The 20,082-nt window shown below is 56.0% G+C and overlaps 1 protein-coding gene across 1 annotated transcript in view; it reads right to left on the reverse strand.

The window, feature by feature from the left end:
- IGSF21 (immunoglobin superfamily member 21) overlaps nucleotides 1-7,283 on the reverse strand; it is a gene marked incomplete at both ends in the record, with an annotated part of 49,617 nt that extends 42,334 nt beyond the window's left edge. The window contains one exon of the mRNA XM_082295935.1: nucleotides 7,220-7,283. Coding sequence (XP_082152061.1) covers nucleotides 7,220-7,283 — 64 coding nt within the window. The remainder of the gene's footprint in view (nucleotides 1-7,219) is intronic.
- Between the last annotated feature and the right edge of the window lie 12,799 nt (nucleotides 7,284-20,082).

Consider the following 20,082-nt stretch of genomic DNA (forward strand, 5'->3'; position numbering starts at 1 on the left):
CTGGAGCCTTTGTGACCCTCTCCTGCTGTTCCCAGCTTCTGGGAAGAGCCAGAGATTCCCAAATCCATCCCGGGACATCCCATGGTGACAATCATGGGCCAAAAATGTCCCTTCCATCACTTCCCTCTTTTCCAGACCCCAGATCTAGGAGCAAATCCCACCTTGGGACCAGCCCAGCACGAGCGGCCTCCAAAGCAATGTTCTACCCATAAATCCAGGCTTATCCATGGAATTCATCCCAAAAAAAAAGCATTTCCGTGGATGGGAGACTACCACGAAGCAGATCCAAGTGTCACCTCCCATCACTCTTCATCCCACCCATCCCTCTGATCCCAAATTCCCCCCATGGAGCATCTCCCTGGCTCCGGCCCTTCCCTGTGGCTGCAGATCCTTGGGAAAGGAACAAAGAGGTGCAAAAGCAGGAGATGCATCCCAAAGGAAGATTCCCAGCTCCCGCTATCCCTGTCCTGGCCGCATGGGAAGCAGCTCCAGGATTTATCCCTGGGCACAGGGAGGTGGAGTAGGGCTTTCATCCCCTCTGCCCTCCCATCCGGAGAAAATTGACCAAGGAATTACAGGAATGGGAAATTATTCCGGAGCTTTGAGCAGGAGACAAACGAATTCCCTGCCTCCCCTGCTCCAGGCAGGATTTTCGGGATGGAAAAGCACTGCTGGCACCAGAGGAGCCAAAATGTGTGGCCGGGAGGCCGGGAAGGGCTCGGTGGAGCCACATTCCCACCTCCACAGCCCTGTTCCCATTCCCTCTGCTGGGAATTGTGGCGTTTCCTGGCATTTCCCCAACCTCCTCGGAGCTGAATCCAAGGTGGGAGTGGAAATGAGGCACCTTCCCTGATCCAAAGGCTTTTGGAGAGCCCCAATCCCTAATTGGATAAAATCAACAATTCCAAAGAGGGAACAACAGCCGCAGGTTATTATCCCTGCCTTTGGAATCCACCCGCCCTTGGCATTCCCAGCAGATCCGGGTCCCAACGCGCTGAAAACAAGGCCGGTGATTGACGGGTTATTTTGGGAAAGAAGAAAAGAGGGGAAAAGCGGGAAGGAGAGAATGGAATGGGAGCGCCAGCCACGAGTTCGGAACGAGCCCGGCAGCGCGGCCGCAAGCAAACAAAAGGGCAAAGAGAGCAGCTGGATCGGGAACAATTCCAGCCCCATCCGTCAGCTGCATCCCTCCCGCTGGGATTCGCAGAGCCGGGAATTCGCACAGCCGGAGCCGCCTCCCAAAATTCAGGATCTGGGGGCTCCTCACCTCGTTTTGCCTCTCTGTGGGGTCTGAGCACAGAGCCGGACACGGCGTGGCTGAAGTCAAGGATTTGTTGTGGAAAAGTGGGAAAAATCCCCCAAATCCCATCACTAGGGGATCCAAGGGGGTGATGCTGCTTCGTCCCCCTGCACCTGTTCCAGGCAGGAATTTGTGCCCATTCCCAGCCATCCAGGCTGTGATTCCAGCTCCATTCCCAGCTCCCTGCAAAGCTTTTCCCTCGGCAAGCGCTGCCAGAGCCTTGGGAAGATCCTTGGCTCCGTCTCAGCCGAATTCCCACACCTGGATTCACTAAAACCCCACTCTTATCCCGAGAGCTTTTCCTTGGCAGATCCCAGAACATGAGGTGAGAGTCAGTCAAGCATTCCCAAATCCCAAGGATTTCCCAGCAGGAAAAAGCATTTTTGGTGATGGCTATGGGGAAAAAATGGGAATGGGAAACCTCTCCATGGGAAAGGGCGCCTGGTGGGATCATCCGGATGCTCCAGGACCACCCATGGATTCGGGATGCAAGACCTGGAAGAGTCTGGAGGCACCTGAGAAGCCTCCAGGCTTCCAGACCTGGAGAAGTCCAGGAGCGGCCCACAGGAATCTCCTGAGGTTTAACAGGAGCAGGAGCTGCACCTGGAGCGCGGCAATCCCGGGGATGGATCCAGGCTGGGATGAGCACGTGGAGAAGGACCTGGCCATGGAAACCTCCCAAGTCCAGGGCTGATCCCACAGCAGGAAAAGTGGGAATTCTGCCCTCTGGAGCTGCTGGAGTCCAGAGGAGGCTCCAAGGAAAAGCTGGGAGAGTTGGGAATGTTCAGCCCAGAGAAGAGAAGCTTTGGGTTGACCCAGTTTTGGCCTTTCAGGAGCTGAAGGAGCTGATAGAAAAAACGGGAAAAGTCTGTTCAAAAGGGCCTGGAGTGACAGGACACAGGGAATGGGTCCCCAGTTCCAGAGGGAAATTGGAATGAGTTTTTGGGAAGGAATTCCCGGCTGGGAGGGTGGAGAGGCCCTGGCACAGAATTCCCAGAGAAGCTGTGGCTGGATCCTTGGGAATGTCCAAGGCCACGCTGGAGCCACCTGGGATAGTGGGAGCTGTCCCTGCCCGTGGCATGGGATGGGATTGAAGGTCCCTTCCCACCCAGAGCATCCCAGGATTCCGTGGGATGGAGCCGGGAATATTTAACAACTGCACAGGGCAGGGCCCGCTCAGCTCCGGGCTCCCGGCACCTGGATCCCAATTCCTTCTCCCAGGCCGAAGGGCACCAACATTCCCAAGCCAAACCCTGCAACATTCCCAGGCTTTGGTTTTGGGGGGATGCCACCAATCCCAAGGGAATTTGGGGAGTGAACACCTCCAAACAGAGCTCGGGGATCTTTGGGAATGCTCCGGGAGCAGCCACGATTTAACACAGGAGCTTTTCCATGGAGAAATAAAGCCGGGAATGTCTCCCTGTCCTGAAGATGTTGGTTATCCTGGAAAGGCACAAGGAGAGGGAAGATCCTTGCCAGAGTCGCAGCTTTTCCCCGAGCTCTGGATTGGAAGTGGCAGCTCCCAAAAGCAGCCAGTGGGAAGAGGGAAATTGGGCTAATTGGGGAAGGGCAATTAGCACAGCGAGGGGGATTTTCCGAAGGGGCTGCATGGCCTGGATTTACCCGGAGAGGCTCCGTGGAAATGCGGGATTCGTGGACACAGCGGGAAGAACTTCCAAAAACAGAGCTGAATGCAGGATTTGATGGGAAAAGCGTTACTAGGAAAGGGTGGCGGGAATGTGGGATGGATTTTTGGGATTTACAGGTGAATTAAAGCAGGATTCCATCCCCTGCTCCTCCTTTTCCCACACAATTCCCACCAAATTCCTCCTTCCATTAAAAAGAAACAGGAGCAGGTGGCTCCTACTACCCTGGGGAAAGCCCCACGCTGGGTTTTCCCTCCAAAAACGAGGAAAAATCGGCTTTTCCAGGTTGGAAAAGGATCCAGCCGGGGGCTTCCGTGTCAGCTGGGAAAACCCCTGCCAGGAAAACCTCAGGGGGAACGGAGAGGGGCGAGAATTCCAGGTAAAATCCCAACCGCAAAGAGCTTTTTTCCCAAACTCGATTTTTCAGGGATATCCCCAAGGACAAATCCCTGAAAAGCTTCAGACACTTGGATTTTCCCTTTTTTTTCTCCCCCCCCCCCCTTCCCCGGCTGGGGGTGGGCAGCAGAAGCCAACGCAAATCACCGGGATAAAACCTCTGGAAATCTCCGGGAACGCGACACTTCCATCCCTCCCCGGAGGCTTCGCCACGGCCCTAAAACAACCCCCGAGGAGCCCTTTCTGGGGCCGTATTTCAGGCGGGGAGTGAACGAGCCAGCCCTGATCCCGGAATCCATGGATTTGGGGAAGAGGGGCGCTTTTCCAGCCTCTTTTCCTGGCGCTCCGGCTCCTTTTCCATGGTCCAGCCGCTGCCTCCTCCGCGTGGCCTCGTTTTTCCCTCCTGACGGCTCCTTAACCCACTTAGCCCCGGCCCCGGCGGCTTTTTTCCTTTTTTTTTTTTTTTTGGACAAAAGGAGAGGTTGAGCCGAGGACAAAGGAGAAAAAAAAAGCTGGAATCCGAGGGGTGATGCTCCCGGAGGGCTGGGAAACACCTCGGGAATGATCCCAATCCCGCCCAGCTCCGTTCGGGGGTCACAAAAGGGCTTTTCCTGACCGGGTGAGGGATGGAAAAAAAGGGCTGGAAAGCCCAACGAAGCTTCCCAAGGATGATTTGTAGGGCGGGAAGTGCTTCCAGAGGATTTCTGGGGATCGCTCCGGCAGCGGGATCCTCCGGGATGCGGCAGGGATGAGGGGGTCAACGAGGGGACAATAAAACCAGGCGAAATTCCCTACAAAACAAAAGGGATTTGGGGGTCATACGGCAAACGGGGGGATGAACAGCGGGAATCGGCGCGTTGGGGACGTGCCCACCTGGATCTTCCCGGTGTTTTGGATCCCTTGGATCCCTCAGCAGGCGGGCTGGGGAGGGCACGGAGGGCTGGGGAGGGGACAGAGGGACGGGGAGGGCACGGCGGCGGCTCCGGCCAAGGATGCCGTCAGCCAGGGAAAAGCCATCTGCCCTCGGAAATTGGGGAATGGCAAGCGCTCTGCCTCCCCGAAATTCGGGAACAACGCTCTGCCTCCCCGAAATTCGGGAGCAGCTCAGCCCCCGCTGCGCCGAGCAAAGGGAGGTGCCCCAAACCCAGGATTTGGCCGGGATTTGGGGCTGTGTGGTGCAAAAACAGAGCTCGGGCTGGGGTTTTTGGGACAGCCGAGGGGTGGAATCGCAGAATTCCAGGCCGGGTTGGGTTGGAATCCCAAAAAGAGCACGGGCAGGGGCGGCCTCCATAGGGAAGGAGATGCTGAACACGGCGGATCCTCGGGATCCAGCAAAGCCGCGAAGTTCCTGTGGGGTTTGAGAGCCCAAATCCAGCTCCTGGATGTCCAAATCCAAGCAATTCCCGACGCTGCATCCATCACTTCATCACCCGCAACCCCTCCGGGCTCCCCGAGCTCCTCCAGCCCCTCCACGAACCAACTTTGATCCCATTTCCCCCCCTCCCCCGCCCAAAAAACCCCCCCACCCCACAAACAGAGATTTCCCCGCTCCGGAATCAACAGCACGAGAGCAACCGCCCGATCCGCGGCGAGAAAAAAGCAGGAGAGAGGCAGGAAAAATGATCCCTGCGCCAGTGACAGACAGCTGGAGCTACGGAAAAGCCGGGGGGATGCGTTGTTCCTTGGAAATTGTCTGTCCGTGACCTTAAAACGGCGGCGGAGGAGAGCGGGGAGGGGAGGGAGCCGGGGCTGCGTTTGGCACAAGTTCCCCCCCTCCCCTCCCCTCCTTTTCCCGAGCGGGTTTTATTCCCGATGCTGGGATCGTGGGGGATGCTCGGGATGAAAGCGGGGGGGGGGGGGGGGTGGGCTCGGAGCAGCAGCCGCAGCCCGGCAGGACCCAAATCCCAGCGGGAAAGGCAAAGAGGGATGCGGGGAATTCTTGCCAGAGCCCAAATCCAGGCTGGGCTCCTGCTCGGAGATCCCGGAGGGACGGAGCGGGAGCAGCCGGCGAAGAATCGGCTCCTTTGTGTGGCGCCGGCCCCGCAGAGCCGAGGCTCCCCCGCCCCGCGCCCTGCAGCGGCTGCCGGCGCTTCCCGGAGAGGAAAAAGTCCATTAAAAACCCAAAAAAAAATGGGAGATGCCGAGCAGGCTCCGCTCGCGCCTCCAGCTCCCGGAGGCTGGAAAAGCTCCCGGTTTCCCGGGAGCAGCCGGGGCTCGGGAAGGAGCGGCCACCTGAGACCCCCGAGCGGGGATTTGGGGGGAAAAAAGGAGGGAATTGGCCTCAAATGGACATGGAATACAATTCCACGGCTGCTCCTGAGGCTGTGGGATGAGAGGAGGGGAAAGTTTCCCTTCCCGGGTGTTTTCCCCTCCCCGGAGCCGCGGGTTTGGGGCTGCGGTGGGGAGCGGAGTCCCGGGGGTTTTTTTGGGATCTCGGGCAGCTGCAATCCCCCAGCACGGCGGGGATTTGGGGGATGCTGCTCCCTGCTCGGGGTTTGGGGGTCCCAAAGGAGCAGGAGGGGCTGTGACCCCCCCAAAACTGAACTCGTGGGGGTCCCCAGAGCACAGATTCCAACCCCCCCACCCCCGTCTAGAGCAGGGCTGGGATTCGCAGCCGGAGCCCGGGAGAAGCGGGAAAAGGGGACACGGGGGTGGCCCCATGGATGAGACCCCCCGGCCTCTCCCGGGGTCCCCCAGCGCCCCATTGCTGGGTGCAAAGCAGGCGCCCCATTAACGGCACCCCATTAACGGCACCCCATTAACGGCGCCCCATTAACGGCGCCCCATTAACGGCGCCCCATTAACGGCGCCCCATTAACAGATCCCACACCAGTGCCCGGTTATGGGGTGCCCCAATAACAGATCTCACACCGGGTTAGGGGGTGCCCCATTAAAACCGTCCTCTTCAGGGGGTGCCCCAATAACAGATCCCACACCAGTGCCGGGTTATGGGGTGCCCCAATAACAGATCTCACACCAGTGCCGGGTTATGGGGTGCCCCAATAATAGATCCCACACCAGTGCCCGGTTATGGGGTGCCCCAATAACAGATCTCACACCAGTGCCGGGTTATGGGGTGACCCAATAGCAGCTCCCACACCAGTGCCCGGTTATGGGGTGCCCCAATAACGGATCTCACACCAGTGCCCGGTTATGGGGTGCCCCAATAACAGATCCCACACCAGTGCCCGGTTATGGGGTGCCCCAATAACAGATCCCACACCAGTGCCCGGTTATGGGGTGCCCCATTAACAGATCCCACACCAGTGCCGGGTTATGGGGTGCCCCAATAACAGATCCCACACCAGTGCCGGGTTATGGGGTGCCCCAATAATAGATCCCACACCAGTGCCGGGTTATGGGGTGACCCAATAACAGATCCCACACCAGTGCCCGGTTATGGGGTGCCCCAATAACGGATCCCACACCAGTGCCCGGTTATGGGGTGCCCCATTAACAGATCCCACACCAGTGCCGGGTTATGGGGTGCCCCAATAACAGATCTCACACCAGTGCCGGGTTATGGGGTGACCCAATAACAGATCCCACACCAGTGCCCGGTTATGGGGTGCCCCAATAACAGATCCCACACCAGTGCCGGGTTATGGGGTGCCCCAATAACAGATCCCACACCAGTGCCGGGTTATGGGGTGCCCCAATAACGCCCCCAGACCGCGTGTCCCAGTTACCAACCCCAATTCCCCGCTCCAAACCCATTCTCCTCTCCATGGGCGCCCCCCCCCTCCCCCCTCACCCCAAACCCCAGGGCGGGGGCGCCGAACCCCGAGCCCGCCCCGTTCCCAGAGAGGGTGCGGGGGTCACCCCATCCCTCCCGCGGGCCCGCGGGGTCCCTGTCCCCTCGGGGGGTGACACTCACCCAGAGCCAGGTGCCGCAGGTGCCCGAGCAGGAGGCAGAGGGGCAGGGGGCTCATGGTGCGCATGGTGCCCGCGGAGGGGGCTCAGCGGGGCCCCCGCGCCGGGGGGCGGGCGGGCATCGCCGGGCACGGGGAGGGGGCTCGGCCCGGTCCGGGAGGGGACGGGAGGGGAGGGGGCTCGGCCCGGTCCGGGAGGGGGCTCGGCCCGGTCCGGGAGGGGTCTCGGCTCGGTCCGGGAGGGGGCTCGGTTCGGTCCGGGAGTGGACGGGGCTCGGCTCGGCTCGGTCCGGGGAGGGGGCTCGGCCCTGTCCGGCGCTGCCCCCCCGGTGCCGCAGCTCCGCCGCCGCCGCCGCCGCTGCCGCCCTTAAGCCGATTTGGAGCAGCCGGAGCCGAGCGGGGCTGAGCGGCCGCCCCCGGCCCCCCCCGGGCTGAGCCCGCCCCCGGCCCGGCCCCCGGGAGGGGCTGAGGGGGGCGGGATGGAGCGGGGGGGGGAGGAGAAAGGGGGGAGGGATTGAGGGGGGGAGGGAGCGGGGGGGGAATCACGGAGGGATGCGGGGGGATGGATCCGGGGGAGGCGTGGATTGAGGGGGATCCAGGGGGGGAGGGATTGAGGGGGATCCAGGGGGGGAGGGATTGAGGGGGATCCAGGGGGGAGGGAATGTGGGGAGATCCAGGGGGAGGGATTGAGGGGGATCCAGGGGGGAGGGATTGAGGGGGGATCCAGGGGGGAGGGATTGAGGGGGGATCCAGGGGGGAGGGAATGTGGGGAGATCCAGGGGGGAGGGAATGTGGGGAGATCCAGGGGGAGGGATTGAGGGGGATCCAGGGGGGAGGGATTGAGGTGGATCCAGGGGGGGAGGGATTGAGGGGGATCCAGGGGGGATGGATTGAGGGGGATCCAGGGGGGGATGGATTGAGGGGGATCCAGGGGGGAGGGATTGAGGGGGATCCAGGGGGGAGGGATTGAGGGGGGAATGTGGGGGGAGGGATTGAAGGGGATCCAGGGGGAGGGAATGAGGGGGGATCCAAGGGGAGGGAATGAGGGGGATCCAGGGGGGAGGGATTGAGGGCGGACACAGGGATGGATTTTGGGGGGGATGCAGGGATGGATTTTGGGGGAGTCGGGGGGGGGGGAAGGGATGGATTTTGGGGGAGGAGGGGGATCCAGGGATGGATTTTGGGGGGGGTTGCAGGGATGGATTTTGGGGGGAGGAGAGGGATCCAGGGATGGATTTGGGGGGGGTTGCAGGGATGGATTTTGGGGGGAGGAGAGGGATCCAGGGATGGATTTTGGGGGGGGTTGCAGGGATGGATTTTGGGAGAGTGGGGGGGGGAGGCACTGGGAGCTGAGGGGGTGGAAGGAGCAGGGGAAGGGCAGAGCGGTGACAGGAATGGGGACACGGGGGTGAGGGGGGAACATGGATGCAGGAGGGGTTGGGATGTGGGATTGGGATGTGGGGTCCAGGATTGGGATGTAGGATTGGGATGTGGGATGCAGGGTTGAGATATGGGATGCAGGAGGGGTTGGGATGCAGGGTTGGGATATGGGATTGGGATGTGGGATGTGGGATGCGGGATGCAGGAGGGGATGTGGGATGCGGGGTTGGGATGTGGGATTGGGATGTGGGATGCAGGGTTGGGATGCGGGATTGGGATGTGGGATGCAGGGTTGGGATGTGGGATGCAGGGTTGGGATGCGGGATTGGGATGTGGGATGCAGGGTTGGGATGTGGGATGCAGGGTTGGGATGTGGGATTGGGATGTGGGATGCAGGGTTGGGATGTGGGATGCAGGGTTGGGATGCAGGATTGGGATGTGGAATGCAGGGTTGGGATGTGGGATTGGGATGTGGAATGCAGGGTTGGGATGTGGGATTGGGATGTGGGATGTGGGATGCGGGATGCAGGAGGGGATGTGGGATGCGGGGTTGGGATGTGGGATTGGGATGTGGGATGCGGGGTTGGGATGTGGGATTGGGATGTGGGATGCAGGGTTGGGATGCAGGGTTGGGATGCGGGATTGGGATGTGGGATGCAGGGTTGGGATGTGGGATTGGGATGTGGGATGCAGGAGGGGTTGGGATGTAGGGTTGGGATGCAGGGCTGGGATACGGGATGCAGGATCCAGGATCCAGGAGCAGGGACCCACAGGGATGTGGGATACAGGACAGGTTGGGATACAGGATTTTCCCACAGGATTGGAGGCAGGGGGAGAAGGGAGGGAAAACCCAGGAATTCCAGCAATTCATGGATTTAACTGGATGGGGTTTGCATGGATCCAGCAGAGCCTGGGTCCTGTCAGGGAGGTTTTTTGGGAATCAATTCCCACCAGTTTGGATCAGACTGGTGATACTGGGCTGGAATTCCGGCTGTTCCCCATCCCCCTGAAAGCCAATTCCATGGAAAACCCCCCAAAATCCCACCCCAGGATCCTCTTTTGTTTAGGGAAAAAACACCGGGACAAAGTTTTGGAGTCACCCATCCCTCAATGCCCGGAAATCCGGGACAAAACCAACCCAAACCCCGGTGTCCCACTCCAGCTCCTCCATTTCCCCCCTCACGAGGAGTTTTCCATGAAAAACCGAAACACCAGGAGTCAAAAATTCCCAAATCCATCGTTGCAGGATGACCCAATCCAAGACTTTTTCCCAGCCCGAAGTCTGGCTCTTCCCATCCGTTTTTCCACGGGAAAACCGCAACCTCCACATTCCCAAAATTCAGCTTTCCCAGCATTCCCGCTTTCCTTAGCTGAGGGCTTTTCCCATGGTAGAAAGCTCCCATTGGATGGGAGTGACCCCTGGATGAGGCAGGGGAGGATTTTAGGGAAGTCGGGAATTCTTTCTCAAAGATTTTGCGGCTCCGATGCCTCCTTGGAAAACAAAATGGAACCGGGTTTTCAAAAATTCCCACATTTCCACTGCTTCCCAATGGGAATTTCAGCCCTGGCTGCACAACCTCCACCCAGAGCCACGATCCAGTGGGAGAAGGATAAATGGGAATAACTCGGAACGCTGCGAGCCGGATTTGTGATCCGAAGGCAAAGCTTCCTTGGCAGCCTCCAGATTCCACGGGCAAATCCCGGGAGCAGCTCCCGGCCCATCAGGCGGCTCCCAGGACATCGGAGGAGACAGGGAGCGACGGAAATGGTGGGATCCGTGTCCGGCTCGCTCCGATTTCTCCTGGCTTTTAATTCCCTGTGAATCCAACGGTTGGTGAGAGCTCCCTTGGAATGCCCCAGGGAATTCCCGGCCTCGGGAAGGGCGGGAATGATGCTCCTGCCTCGTCCGAGCGCATCCACAGGGGCGATTATTCCCAATGTTTTCATAAAGAAGGATTTTCCCGCTGCCCCTTGCAAAGCCGGATCCCTTCACTCCCTAAAAAAACCAATCCCTGCTTTCGGACGGAGCTGGCGCCCTCTCGTCCTTCCCAGATTCCCGAGGGATCGATCCGGCCTGGAAAACCAGGTGCAAACCTGATTCCTGCAGTCCTTTGGGAGCAGCCGGAATCCAGGGCAGCGCATTCCGGGTGAGTTTCCTCCACCCGCCCTCGGCCATGGGAATTTGGGCCAAAAAAAGGCTCCCGAAGGGAGAATTTCCCAGTTTGGTTCTTTTTTCCTGACCTTTCCAGAACAAATCCAGGTGCTAAATCCCAAATTAGAGAAGAAAACCCTGAATTCAGGGAAGAAGTCCCAAATTTTGGGAGAAAGTCCCAAATTCAGGGAGAAAGCCCCAGATTTAGGGAGGAAATCCTGAATTGTGGGGAGAAAGTCCCAGATTTTAGGAGGAAATCCCAACTTCAGGGAGAAAGCCCCAAACTGGAGGAGAAAGTCCCAAACTGGGTAAGAAAATCCCAAATTTAAGGAGAAAATCCCGAATTTGGGGGGTAAAATCCCAAATTTAGGGAGAAAATCCCAAATTTTGGGGGTAAAGTCCCAAATTTATGGAGAAAGTCCCAAATTGGGTAAGAAAATCCAAATTTAAGGAGAAAATCCCAAATTGGAGGTGGAAATCCCAAATTTAGGGAGAAAGTCCCAGATTTAGGGAGAAATACCCGAATTTGGGGGGTTAAATCCCAAATTCAGGGAGGAAATCCCAAATTTTTGGGAAGAAAGTCCCAAATTTAAGGAGAAAGCGCCAAATTTGGAATAATCGGGAATTTATTCTGGAGCGTCGCCCTGGGAAATGAATCCCGGGGTGGGGGAAGTTTGGATGGAGCATCTCCTCGGATAAATTCCAGGGAGTTTTGAGCAGGGCAATCCCTCCTGGAATGGGGTCTGGGAACCAAAGAAATGGGAGGATTGGGATGGAAAATCCACCGGTGACCAAAAACCGGGAAAGGCAGCAGGAAAATCCAAGAGTGGGAGCGAGGAAAGGCCAGGAATATTCCCGTGCTCCCAGAGCTGAGCTCCAGCTTCCAGAAAAATCCCAGGAGCTGGGAAAAACTGGGGAATTGGGAGGGGAAAGAAGGGAAAACTCGAGGCTCGAAATGGATTTGGAATTTTAACGGGAATTTCCTTGGAATTGAGGGGGTGAAGGATGGAGTCGGAGCCAGGTCGGAGCTGCCCGTGAATTCCCACGGGGTTTTTTGGGATCGAGGCGGTTCTCTGGTGGCTTTGGCATGGAGAAGCCTGGAAAAAAAGTGGGAAAAGGGGGGAAGAATTCCCCATTCCAAAGAAGGTGAGGGATGAGGCGGAGTCAGAGCTGAGCCTCAAAATTCCTGCCCGGATGAGAGAAGTGGATTTGGGATTTCTGCAGGATTTGGGATTTCAACACCGATTTGGGGAGTCAGGAATAATCCCGATTTATCCTGCAGGGATCCAGGAGGTCGGATGGGAACAGGGGGTTGGTTTTTTGGGAAGAAGGGCTGGAAGCGCTGCTTTGGGAATGTTTAGGGATAAAACGGGATCGGTGCCTGGATGTGGAATTTTTGGGATGGACGGGAAGGATGGGGAATCCCAAGCCTGGTTCTGCAGCACTGGCACTAAAAATTCCCAAAAATTCCCAAAAATTCCCAAAAATTCCCAGAAATTCCAAAAAAATCCCAGAAATTCCCAGAAATTCCCAAAAATTCCATAATCTCCTCATTTCATGCTCAGGGCCACTTCCACAGGGGAAATTTCCAGTGCAAATCCCGAAAAAACCTGACTGAGGCTCGGGACAACGGGAAAAACCCCTTGGAGCATTTGCCGGCCCCAAATCCACCCCATGGAATCCTCTCCCATCCAGACGGACACAGGGAAAGCCCCTTGGAAAAGCGGGGACAGCTCCGCACTGCTCCAGAGCTGCTCCCCCCAAAAAAGTGGGATTTTAGGATATTTCGGGCATTTCGTGAAAGCATCCCTGGCTTTGCACCGGTTCCTCCTTCCTGCCGCTTGTTTTTCCTGGTTTTTCATGGAATCTTCTCCCTCTGCAGGTGACGCCAGGTCCCCGAGCCTGGCCCCTGCTGCCCTCTCATCCCGGAGATCTCCGGGATTTTTTTCCGGATGTCCATCCCAATCCTTCACTTCCCAAGGCCTGTCAGGTCCTCTTTGTGTCCAGCGCCTCGCTCCGCCCACGCTGGAACTTCCAGGAGCCTGATCCCGGATTTTTCCTGGATATTTCCATAGGTAACAGGACAACGCATCCATTTTTCCATGGGAAAATCACTCCTAAAAGGGTTTTCCTTGGGAATTCAGGGGGTTCCTGCCCTCAGCGCTGGAACATTCCCAAACTGGGAATGCCGCTGGCAGTGGGAGCTTTTCCAGCTCCGCCTCCGTCCCTTCCCGACCTCTGCTCCTGCCCTAAACCTTGGGAAGAGCCAAGGCTGGGAAGGATAAATGGGATTGGACAGGTGCCTGGAGCCGCCGGGAATGCAGCAGGAGCGGATCCGGTGGGATTCCCGTGCCTGGCACCGGGATGAGCGGCTTTTCCGCACGTTTCCCGCCCCAAAGGCTCGGGAGCAAACACAGCCGGGGCTGCTCAAACAGCGATGCCGCCGGACGGATCCCGGGATATTGACACTCCTGGAAAAACAATCCCACCTTCGCAGCTGGCACCTCCCGGCACGGCTCATCCCCGATTCCCAAATTCTGCTCCGTCCCACATTCCCGGCTTGGGAATTTCCCATTGAGGAATTCCTCCCGGAGGGGCCAATCCGCTTTCTTTGGGAATTCCAGAGCCTGGAGGGGCTGATCCGCTTTCTTTGGGAATTCCAGAGCCTGGAGAGATTGATCCACTTCCTTTGGGAATTCCAGAGCCTGGAGGGGCCGATCCGCGTAATTCCAGAGCCTGGAGGATTGTTCCGCTTCCTTTGGGAATTCCAGAGCCTGGAGGGGCCGATCCGCTTAATTCCGGAGCCTGGAGGATTGTTCTGCTTCCTTTGGGAATTCCAGAGCCTGGAGAGGCCAATCCACTTCCTTTGGGAATTCCAGAGCCTGGAGGGATTGTTCCACTTCCTTTGGGAATTCCAGAACCCTGGAGGGATCAATCCGCTTCCTTTGGGAATTCCAGAGCCTGGAGGGATCAATCCGCTTCCTTTGGGAATTCCAGAGCCTGGAGGGATCAATCCGCTTCCTTTGGGAATTCCAGAGCCTGGAGGATCGATCCGCTTCCTTTGGGAATTCCACAGCCCAGAGGGATCCGTGGGTTTGAAGCTCATTCCCAAAGTTGTCAATGGGATTTTCCTGTTGGGTGGGATTTTCCCATCCTGGAGTATCGTTATTCCTTGGAATAAAAAAGGTGGATTATGGAAGCGCTGCCAGCAGCTCGAGCTACTGCAGCAGGAGAGCTAAAAAATCCTTGGATTTCACCCAAATTGGAGACATTTTGGTCAATTCCCGGCCATCCGTGGAAGGAAAAGGAGCTCAGGATTGGGTTGGGAGCAATGCCTCAGTGGGTGAATATTCCCAGAGAGAATTCCCAGGGAGGAAAAGCTCCAAGGCCTCAAAATGGGGATTTGGGACTCCTGAGCAGGCCGGAGCCAAATTCCAGGTTTTGAGCAGGAGGAGGGATGAGGAGCAGCCAAGCCCGAGGGATTTCCTTCGGGAAAAGGGGATAAATCCCGCTGCCCCTCAGCCCCGAGGATCCTTCCCGGGATTTGCCAGGGAAAATGGGGATAAAGGATTTCGGAGGAGACGTCGGTTCAGCGCCGCTCCTCCGGAATTTGGGAATCGCTGTCAAATCCTGCCCTGATCCTCCCATCCCAGGGCCTTCCCAGCTTCCCATCTTTCCATCTTTCCACCTTCCCATCACTGTGGGAGCAGCCGGAGCAGGAGCTGGGATGTGAAACATCCGTGCGGCAGCGTCGGAATTCCCGCGGGATGAATCCCACTCCTATCTCCAGGAGAATCCGGGCACCTCCTGCTTCATTAAGTCCGTAGAAAGCAGCGTTTGGATCCCAGCACGGAATCCTTGGAGCTGGAAAATCCCTTGCGGAGTTTCCCATTCCGTCTGCTCCGGCTCCCGGCAGCTCCAGGGTGAGGAGAAAGTGGGAATAAGGCAGGAAAAACAAGATCCTGATTCCCGCGTGTTTTCCCCCTCCGTATTTTCCCCCTCTTCCCATCCCTGCTCCACCTCCCGGCGCTGGGAGCAGGATGAGCTGGGGATTGCAGATCCCAGGAAAGGAATTTAATAAATATGGAAAAGGCTGCTCCTCGGGCAGGAGAGGGACGGGAAGAGGCTGGAATGAGGGATTGAATCCATCCGAACACCTGGACAAGAGCTGGAGGAAGCGGGGCTGGAAAAAACAGGTGGGAAAAGGGATCCGAGGGCGACAGGGAAGATTTTCTTGGAAAACGGCTCCAAACCACTGCACACAGGAAGGGAAAACACCTAAATCGGGAAAACAGATCCCAAATCCAGAAAATAAATCCCAGACCCAGAAAATAGATCCCAAATTCAAAAAATAGATCCCAGATCCAGAAAATAGATCCTAAATCCACAAAAATCTATCCGAAATCCAGAAAATAAATTCCAGGTCCAGAAAAGATCTCCTAAATCCAGAAAATAGATCCCAAATCCACAAAATAGACCCTAAATCCAAAAAATAGGTCTGAAATCCACAAAATATCTCCCAAATCCAGAAAATGGAACCCAGATCTGCAAAATAGATCCCAGATCCAGAAAAAACATCCCAAATCCACAAAATATCTCCTAAATCCACGAAATAGATCCCAAATCCACAAAATAGATCGCAAATCCCAAAAGTCGATCTGAGATCCATAAAACACATCCCAGATCCAGAAAATGGAACCCAGATCCACAAAATGGATCCCAGATCCAGAAAAGACATCCCAAATCCACAAAATATCTCCTAAATCCACGAAATAGATCCCAAATCCACAAAATGTGGTCACATTCCAATCTTTTCTCCAGTGAAGTTTCCCCCAGGGATTTTTCCAGCCTCCCGATTCCTCATCTTTCCCCCATCCCACATTTCTCAGGTCCGGAATTCCCGTCTTCCAGGCTCTGCTGCTGGAGAAATAAATCCAGCCTTGGCCGGGGCCCTTTGGAGAGGAATTTTTCCAGGACAGGCAGCTTTGGGAATGTTTCCCCCAAAGGAATAAATCCTGATTTTCCCCCTGGGAGAATTCCTTGGTGTTTTAGCAGGAGTGCACCGGAGCTTTTCCCAAATTTCCAGCCCCAAAAGCTCCCCAATCCAAGGAAAATCGGCATCCCTATAAAAGGTAGGAATAGGATCCGTGGGGATGGGAACACAGCCCTGGAATGGGAGTGATGTGGGAGAAGCCCCTATTTGCAGCCCGCAGGGTTCAGATCCTAAAAATCCTTGGAAAAGAGCCAGAATTCCCAAGGAATGTCGGGAATGGGACAGGAGGGGTTGGGGCAGCACAGCTCAAGCCGTGGCCTTGGCAGCCAAAATTTGGGAATGGGAAAGGATGGAATTGACCTTAAAGGATGTGGAAGAGCAGCCGGATCCAGAGGAAAATCGGGAACTTTTCTTTTTCCAGAGTAAAAATTGGGACAAAGGTGATTTTCCATAAAATTTGTTCCAAAATCCATGAATTTAGTCAATAATGACTTTGGAGCTTCCGATCCTCTCCCGGCCTTGGAAAAACAGGAGCTGGAGCTCCAGGTTTTTCCTGCTTTTGAGCAAATCCAACAGGAATAAATCAAAGCCAGGAGTGGGAAGGAGAAGGAAAAAGGGAAAGATCCCGACCCGGCTCCCCCTGGGATGAATCCAAGAGAGTTGGGACCCCCTGGCTTTGATGGAGCCGATATCCAAGAGAAAATCCTGCTTTTCCAGAGGTTTTGGAACCTTTCAGAGGAGGCTTTGCCCTCCTGGAGCTCGGAGTCTCTCGGAATTCCGGGCACATCCGCGGCCTTTCCTGGCACACCACGGTTCCCTCCAGCCTCAGGCTGGATCAGGAGATACTCCAAGGAGGAAAAGGACCTGGAGGAATTGGCAGGAAAGGGATTTTTAGCCAGGATTTTCCTTTTGCTTCCCAGATTTCAGAGATCGGCAAAGACATCCCCTCTCCCAGGGGACATCGGAACAGGACGAGGAGTCACCAGCAGGAATATCCATCCCGGGATGTTCCCTCTCCTTCAAAGCAAAACCTTCTCCCAGGAGCTTTTCCAGCTCCAAAAGGCGGAGAGGGAAACATTCCAGCTGGGAGAGGCGGGGATGAAGGACGGAGCGAAAAGCGGGAGACGAGCAGCGGAATTCGAATGAAAATTCCTGGATATCAAAGGGGAGTAAAACCCCAGCAAATCCCAAATCCTCCAGCGTTTGCTTGGAATGCTGCCAGGAGAAGGAGCTTGGGAAAAGGCCACGGAAGGAGCTGCCCCCTCCGCATTCCGGAGGCCTCGGAGCTCATCGTTCCCGATCCGGCTCCTTGGCTGCGCTGGCAGCGGGAGGCGAGGAACTGGAATTAAATCGGGATGTGGAAGAGTTCCTGCTCCGTGTCCACGAAGGAGGAATCGGTGGGAATTGCCAGGCTGGGAATGTCAGGGATGGGGGAAGGCGGCTGGTTTTAGGGCAGGGCGATAATGCCAGGGAAATCCAACATTTTCCAGCTCAAAATCCAGCTGGGAGCACCTTCTCCTCGTTAGGAATCCAACCGGCACCTTTTTCCCACAGAAATCCCAGGAATTTCAGGAATGGCCCAAACTCCACCTGCAAATCCCAACCAGAGACTTGGGAAAGGGTGGAAAATCCATGGAATACCTGGGAATGACCTTGGAGACCTTGGCAGACAAAAAATCACCCGGAAAACAGGGTTGGGTCGGAATTCCCACCCCTCTGGAGTAGCTCAAATCCATCCAGGAGCAAGGGATGCGGTGAGCTGGATGAGAAGCTTTTCCTGCAGCCAACATTCCAAAGAATTCCTGGAATGAGGCATCCCCACCCCGCCCTGGCAAATCCCATGGGTGACTCCAGGAAGTCGGTCCAGATCCGGCCACTCCACGTCCCGAGGGATCACCTTTCCCAAGGCACAGAGATGGGAAGGAGCTGAGGAGATCCCAGATCTCCCAGGATTCGATCCCGGGAAAGAGCCGGGAGCTCCGAAAGGATGGAAAAGAGGAGAGGAAGAGGCAGAAGGAGCCGGTTTTAGGTGGAAAATCGGCCGGAATGTCCGGCCTTGGAGCTTCACGGCAGGACAGGACTTGGATCCGTTCCAGGAGGAATTTCTCCATCCTGGGAATATTCGGCTGGCGGGAAGCTCCGGAATCGTTATCTCCCCACGATTTAATTAAAGTCTGGCATTAATGACACAATGGCCGCTAATTAATTTAATTAATTTAATTCATTTAATTCTTTTAATTCTTTTAATTCATTCTCACTCCGCAGGAGATCTGGGAGGGTTCGGGGATTTTGGTGGTTTTAGTTGGGAAGCGAAATGGAAGTTCCAGCCTGGGAAGCGCAGGGGGGGGTTGGGAAAAAATGGGATTTGGGAATGCGTGGGGAGCATCCAGCTGTGCCCACGCAGGACGGGGAACTGGGAATACCAGCCGGGAACTGGGAATGTTGGCTGGGAACTGGGAATATTGGCTGGGAAATGGGAATCTTGGCTGGGAACTGGGAATACTGGCCAGGAAATGGGAATGTTGGCTGGGAATTGGGAATGTTGGCTGGGAACCGGGAATACTGGCCAGGAAATGGGAATAGTGGCTGGGAATTGGAAATATTTATTGGGAATTGGGAATGTTGGCTGGGAACTGGGAATATTGGCTGGGAATTGGGAATCGGCTGGGAACCGGGAATACTGGCCAGGAAATGGGAATATTGCCTGGGAACTGGGAATAGTGGCTGGGAATTGGGAATCTTGGCTGGGAACCAGGAATATTGGCTGGGAATTGGGAATTTTGGCTTGGAACTGCGAATGTTGGCTGGGAATTGAGAATTTTGGCTGGGAAGTGGGAATCTTGGCTGGGAATTGGGAATACCAGCTGGGAACTGGGAATATTGACTGGGAACTGGGAATATTGGCTGGGAATTGGGAATATTGGCTGGAAATTGGGAATACTGGCTGGGATCCATAAATATTGGCTGGGAAGTGGGAATCTTGACTCGGAACCAGGAATATTGGCTGGGAACTGGGAATGTTGGCTGGGAATTGGGAATACTGGCTGGGAACTGGGTTGGAAGGGACCTCAAAAATCCATCCCGGGTTGCTCCAACCCAGCCTTGGACACTTCCAGGGATGGGACAGCCCCAGATTCCCTGGAGAAGCTGCACCAGAGCCTTCCCATCCATGTTATTCCCACACCATCCCGGAGATCTGGAGGGACCACGGCAGCGAGCAGGAATTTCGGGATGAAGCGGAACCGTGGGATCCAAACAATTCCGGCTGCTCCAACTGGCGGCACAAAATCCAGGGGCAGAGTTTGCCGATGGAAGATGAAACTCCTTGGAATGACACTAAAAGCCGCCTTTTCTCCCAAAATAACTTCCCGCGCCTCAGCCGAGCTCCGAGCTGGCACTTTTTTGGGAAAAAATCCCCTTTTTTATCTCAATCCGGCTCTTTCAAGCAGAATTATTCCTGGTCGGAGCCTCCGTCACTCCAAACGCTCCACGGGGATTTCAGCTCCGCGCTTTCACCTCGTCAGCAGAGCAGGGATTTGGGAATTCTGCTTTCCCCTCCCTCCCCCTTCCCCAGCTTTTGGCTGCTGGGAGATTTCCCGGCTTTCAGCCTCAGTTTCCCGGGAATTTGGAGATAACGAGGCCCAAATTGCTTTGATCTCTTTAATTCCGGCACCCCCGGCTCTGCTGCTCCTCTTAAATCCCTGGTGGGGGAATTAAACATGGAATATTCTCATCCCAGGCCGTGAAGTTCTCCAGGGGTCTAGGGAAGTTTCGAAGCTTCGAGAGAATCCCTGGAATTTTTGGGTCCCTTATTTATGGATTCCACCCCCCCGGGATATCCGAATAAATCTCGACATTCCAAAGGGTTTCCTGTAGGAGATCTCCAGCAGATCCCATCTTCCTGCAAGGAAACCCCACTTCGGGAAGCTGGGAATGGGGATTTTCTGGAGATGGCAGAAACGTCCGGCAATTCCGGCTGCTCCAAACGTGGGATTGCCATCCCTGACATCCCAAAAAGTGCAGGTTCATCCCAGCTGATGGATGAGGGATCCTCACACTCCCTGCGGATTCCTTGGATTGGCATCTCTGGAGAGGTCGGGCTGCTTTGAAAGCTTCAAGTACCCATGAAACATCCCAAAATTTGGGGGATTGGGGGAAAATCCTGGAAGATGCTTTTCCTGGCGGCACGACCTTGACTGGGAATGTTGCAAAGACATCCCGGAGCATTTGCATCCATGATTTTCCTCCTCCTCCTCCTCCTCAGCCATCTGCTGCCCTGGAAGGGTTCCTGCTCCTCCGGGAGAAGTTTTCCAAGGCTGGAAGCAGCAGGAAAAGCTGGGATG

Source organism: Coloeus monedula (genome assembly GCF_965178545.1).
Source record: "Coloeus monedula genome assembly, chromosome: 22".
Classification (NCBI taxonomy): domain Eukaryota; kingdom Metazoa; phylum Chordata; class Aves; order Passeriformes; family Corvidae; genus Coloeus; species Coloeus monedula.